Source organism: Antrostomus carolinensis, unplaced genomic scaffold (assembly GCF_000700745.2).
Source record: "Antrostomus carolinensis isolate BGI_N321 unplaced genomic scaffold, ASM70074v2 scaffold52038, whole genome shotgun sequence".
NCBI lineage: Eukaryota > Metazoa > Chordata > Aves > Caprimulgiformes > Caprimulgidae > Antrostomus > Antrostomus carolinensis.
Window position 1 is genome coordinate 1 of NW_010334639.1, and position 5681 is coordinate 5681.

Consider the following 5681-nt stretch of genomic DNA (forward strand, 5'->3'; position numbering starts at 1 on the left):
CAAACCAGTCTGGGATTCTATGATTCTGTGTGACAAGAGAAGATGCTGAGCCAGCTCCTTGGGACAAGGTAGATGGAAGGGTTGGAAACAGGCCCATGGGTGACCTGAGCATGCACAAGAGAAAAGTCCAACCAAAGGACACGGTGATAAAGCCTATCAAAGACCACCAGAAAACCTTGACAACCACCAGAGAGAGAAAGTGTGCGTGCAAAAGGGACGTTTCCATATATTAATGAGTTCCTGGAAATTTAACAAATACGTTAATGACTTCTTGGGAAAGCAATGAATATGCATATTTTGATACTATAAAGCTTTTGTAGAGAGACGAGTCGGTATGCACGATAGGTGGAGTGATCCCCTGTGCATCTGGCCCCAGAATAACGAATATCGGCTTTTTATGACTGGTGTTAAGAAGTTAATTTCCTGATTCTGGTGACAGCACGAGCCGGGTGGGGTGTGGGGCAGGACATGGCCTGGTGCACAGCCCTTGTGCACGGCCCCGTGCACGGTGGGACACGGAGCAGAGTGCAGCCGAGGTACAGCCCCGTGCAATGTCGGGCACAGAGCAGGACACAGCTGGGTGTGCCCTGTGCAGGGCAGGGCATGGAGCAAAGGGACAAACCAGTGCACAGCAGGGCAGAGAGCAGGGCACTACCCTGGGCATGGCTTGTGCGTGGCCAGGACACAGCCCAGTGCAGAGCAGGGCACAAACAGTGCACGGTGGGACGCAGCTGAGTGTACAGGAGGGTACAGAGCACGGCAATACCCTGGGCACGGCTTGTGCACTGCCTGGCACGGAGCAGGGCATGGAGCAAAGCACTGCCCCACTCTCCTCTTCCCATTCCCTCCCATTCATCATTTGCTGCAACTGCAGGAGATAAACCAAAAACTGCTTTAATTTCTCTTGGGTATGGGCAGCAATGCCCAACCCAGCACCAGTTGGGAAACGTAACGCATTTGGTTTTCATTGCACGTCATTAAATTCATATCACAATCAGCAAACGGCATTTCTCCGGAGATAGAAAACCTTCCAGAAACCCCCCAAAACTTCTCTCCATTCTCAAAAATGGAAGAAAAGCAAAGAAAACAAGCCAGAGAGAAACCAGCAAAGGACACAGTGTGATAATGTCCAGTTCCAGCAAATCACCTCATCTGAAGTGGATGGAGCCTTTCGTTTTGGGGGGGTTTTTTCCTCATTTACAGCTGAAGAATTCCCAAGCAACAATTCTGCATTATTGGGAAGTGGTTTCTGTACCAACAAGTCCAAGTTTGAACCATGCATCAAACCCTCCTTCACCTGTGAACTTCCCCCTCAACTACAACAATATCTGGACACTTTTTTTTTTCCTAATAACAGGGAATTTCTACAATATTATTTCACCATTTCCCTTGGGTAAGGTGGGGCCAGCATCTGCAAATCAGTGTTGAATCAGAAGATGAGCGAGAGAAATGGGTACCTTAACACTCTAAATGTATTTCCCATTGCATCATCCCCAAAAGGCTGCTTACACACCGAGGAAATTGGGGAAAACCATCTTCCTCTGCTGCCGAAGGGCAAAAGCCGGCGACGGCCGCGCTGCTCACACCTTCTTCAGGTCCTCGGGGCCGAAGGAGAGCGGCAGCAGATCCTCCAGCCTCTTGACGATATAGGTGCCATCCGCTTTGGTCAGGTAGATGTTCCAGTCTGTGCCAAACTGGAGGAGAAGGGGGAGTAAGTGCTCGATGCAAAACCTGTGCTTCTTCCTCAAATTGCTCAAATAATCCTCTTTTTTTTGGGCGGTTCGTAGGTAGGATGTATTTTGGGGTGGCTTTTCGGCATCACCTGCCTTGGGGGGTATTTTGGGCTCAGATCTTATGTTTTTTCCTCCCCAGGGTGATCCCCAAAGCCTCCAAACCTGCTGAATCCAGCCTTGGAGCCCAACCCTGAGACCTATTAAATATTAACCACCCAAAATCAGGCTGCAGGTGCTGGGGTGCCCGCGAGGAGGAGGGAGGTGAGAGCGGGACGAGCTCTACGTGGAGCTCAACTTTTGCAGGAAAAAAACCCCATTTTCAAGCTTGGCAAAGCCAGGGTGACAGCTCTGGGACCGAACTCTGCACCCACCAGCTCCCGGGAGGAATAAAACCCCCTGGGGAGGGCGAGTTAATTAATTACCACCGAGCACCCACTGCCTTAGGACAGGGATGAATAAATACCCCTTTCCCAGTGGACAGTGCAATGTGAGGAGCCCAGAGCTGGCCTTGGGGACAAGGGGTTGCAACCCCCCTGCCCTTTGCACCTCCAGATGTTTTGGGGGGAGATGTCTGGGGTCAGGGGATGCTGCCTGGGGTTGGGAGATGTGGGGACCCCCGCGCGAGCCATCACCTCTCTCATCACTTGTCTGCAGGCACCGCAGGGCACGATGAAGTTGTCCCCCATGTCACTGCCAAAGGAGAAGGGCACAGAGCTGAGTCTTGGGGGGGGGGTCGGACACCTGCAGAAGATCTTTATGCACCAATAAATATGGAGCCACAGCAGATTTTCTCCCTAATTCCTCAAAAAAACCCATGCAAAAACCTGCCTCCCCCCAAAAAAACCACCCAGGCTGTTGCAGCAGGAGCTGCCCCTTGGGTGCACGGGGGGGGTTTTATCGCTGTCCCTCCACCCATCTCTCACCATGCCCTTACCTGGCGATGGCCATGGCCCTGAAGCTGGTGTGTCCCTCGGAGATGGCTTTCTGGATGGCAGTGCGCTCAGCACACACCCCCAGGCTGTAGCAGGCATTCTCCACGTTGCACCCTACGGGGAAGCACCCAGCACCCACTCAGCCATCCCTAAAATCCCCCTCAGCTTCCCTCCGGGGGAATCTGGGGGGAGAATTTGCAGAGAAAGTCTATTTTCCACACGTACCACCCCATCCCAGGCTCTCACCAATGCATCCCCCACTTCCCCGATGTATTTCCCGTATTCTCCCATCCGCCGCGATCTTTGCCTCGCTCTGGGATGGGGGCGAAAAAAAGCGCCTGCCAAGAGGCAGCCGGAGCTGGGGCAGGGGGAGGACCAGAACTCTATCCTAACCCCACTGCATCCCCGTGCATAGCCAAAGAGTGTCGAGGGGGACCCCAAAACCCAAAGGGGGGTCTTGGACAGCCCCAGCTTACCGGAGAAGATCTCCCCGCCAGCGGTGAGCAGCGCGGCGCCCACCGGGAAGCGGCTGTAGGGGCAATAAGCACAATTTTTGGCCTCCCGGCTACGACGTAGCAAGAGCTGGATGCCCTCGCTGTGGGGTTGGCCCGGGGGGTCAGTGGGGGCCGGGTGCTGCCCGCCGCCCTCCATGCCTGCTCCTGCCTGCCCTGCCCGCTGACGCCACGGTTAAATATTTCCTCGCTTGTAAAATAGGCTGGCCGGCCGCGCTGGGATAACGCCCCGGCGTGCAGCCAAATCCTGGGAAGCATCCCTGGGGACAACCCTGACCCCCAAAACATGAGACTCAGGGGGTCCCGTGTCGCCCCCTCCCACCTGATCTCTCATTTTTTCCAATTTCTCCCTTTTTTTTTCTTTTTTCTTTTTTTTTTTACCTCCTTTCTCTGTCCCAACAGAGCATTTTTCCGCCGCCTCGGTGGTTTTTTTCTTCCCCAGTTAAAAACTGTTTGCACTGTTCCATGAGAAAACATCATTAAATCACTCCTGGGAGGTGGGTGAGGGGGGAACAACAGCTCCTGATCAGTGATATCGAAAGAAATAAATTGACTGCAAAAAAATAAATATATATATGACATTTTCCCAAGTTTTTAACTACTGGCTAAAGACAGGGGCAAAATAAAAGCCAGTTTCAGGATGTCCTCGTGCCACTCAAGCCCAAATTTGGTTTGGCTGGTGGTTCCATGGGAATCAGCCCACATGGGGTAAAGGGCTCCTGGGACACCAGGCGGATCAGCAATCAGCAAATTGCTCTTTAATTAAAGATATCTCTTTAATTCCCCTTGCTGGAGGAGCTTAATGCCCCATTTTCTGGCTGCAAGGACAAGTGTCGCAGCCCCCATCAATTTATCACTAGGATTTTTGTCCAGTTTGCTGAATTTGGGGAGGATTTTGACTTTATCTGCTGGTTTTGACAGCAAATCTTGGTGCTGGGTCGCTGCTGAGAAGCCACAACAGGCTGGGACGCGGCGCCCAAATTGGCAGCAGCCTCTGATGTGGTGTAAGCACTGGGAGCTGAGAATGGAGTGTGGGGCAGCGAGAGGACCACAGGCAGCCCAAGAAATCAAAGCCAGGACACTGAAATCAGTATTATCCCCGGCCGACTCACCTTTCTCCCACTATGCAGGTGCTTGTTCACCCTGGAACCTAATGGTGACAGTTAGCTACTTGCAAGGGCAGTCAGTCAATAGGAAGCTAGAGGGGAGGGACTGGCAGTCCTGAATCAGCTCAGAGCCCTTTTTTCAGCATTTGAAGCCCAAATCCCAATTGTTTTCCCATCTAAAATGTGCCCCCCACCCCATTATACGGCGCAATCCCCCCAAAACCAGGGAGAGAAAAGGAAGCAGGAGGAGCAGGGGGACCCCTCTCTTAAATAACATGAGATCTAGAAATAAACAAGCTTTCAAGGAGGGTTTAAACCTGCTCTGTCGATATGAACACCAAGCAATTAAATAAAGAGTCCTTACCTCCCGATGAGGGCGAGAACAGAAATCACGAGAGACAGGCTGGCGTGGACAGAAACCCTCCTAATTTGCACTAATTCACTAATTGCCACCTCCCCGAAGCCATCCTTGCACCAGGACACCCCGAGCTGCAACAAAAAAAGCCAAAAACCACACAAACTCATGGATTTTGGGTTATTTTGGCTGCTGAGGCCGTGGCAGCGCGAGGAGCGGGGCCAGCGCTGCTTCCCTGTGAAGCAGCTATTTTAAGGTTGCAGTTGCTTTGCTCAAACTGTAAAAAAACTGGGAAGCTGCTGGGAAATGGCTTCTCATTCCCTGCAACACCCGGCTCAGGTTTTCCTCCTCAAATAGACTAAAAATGAGGACACAAACTGTTATTTTATCCCTTTCTCCACCCCATTTTTTAATTCCAAAGCAGCCAGAGTATCTTTGTGGGTCCCCAAGCCTGGGGATCTCCTTGCTGCACCCACAAAAAGCCCCAGATGGTAAAAAAAAAAGAAGTGGAAATTAGGATTTGAGCTGAAGCAGCTGAATCCTGAACAACCTCAGACTCCATTGCGGGGCTGAAATCTTGCAGGCGCTCTGCAGCACTCTCCAAAGATCCTCCCCAGGCTGAAAAATTGGAGAGAAACCGTCCCAGGGCCTTGGCCAGAGTTAAAAGCAACAGGTTAAAAGCTAAAAAAGCTCAGCCCAAGAGCAGCAGCGAGGAGATCCGGCTGGCTTGGGAATAATAGAGAAAAATAAGATTACTAGAGCAAAAAATACCAGTGAACCCACAGGATCTGCGAACCCCAGCGCACCCCCTCATGCAAAAAAACCCTCTTTTCTCATGCCAGGGTCAGGAGCTGATATCTGACCCTCCCCAAAATCATCCCCCCCTGGATCCTGCCCGAATTTCCCCCCATGCAGGTGGGCTTTATGGATCCAGCCACTGCATTGGGGTGGGTGTCTTTATTTTATGAGCATCTTGATCCCGAGCACGACACGGATACGTGTCCAGTGGCGTGCACGGTGACGGGGGGTGGTGATGGGGGGGT

The 5681-nt window shown here is 52.1% G+C and overlaps 1 protein-coding gene across 1 annotated transcript; it reads right to left on the bottom strand.

Annotated features, from left to right (window-relative positions):
- Window positions 1-1580: 1580 nt before the first annotated feature.
- Window positions 1581-3316, bottom strand: CDA (cytidine deaminase). Its single transcript, XM_010174253.1, has 4 exons — window positions 3142-3316; window positions 2668-2779; window positions 2366-2423; window positions 1581-1694 (listed from the first exon to the last, which is right to left on the bottom strand). The coding sequence occupies exons 1-4, from the start codon at window positions 3314-3316 to the stop codon at window positions 1581-1583; spliced, it is 459 nt and encodes a 152-aa protein (XP_010172555.1).
- Between the last annotated feature and the right edge of the window lie 2365 nt (window positions 3317-5681).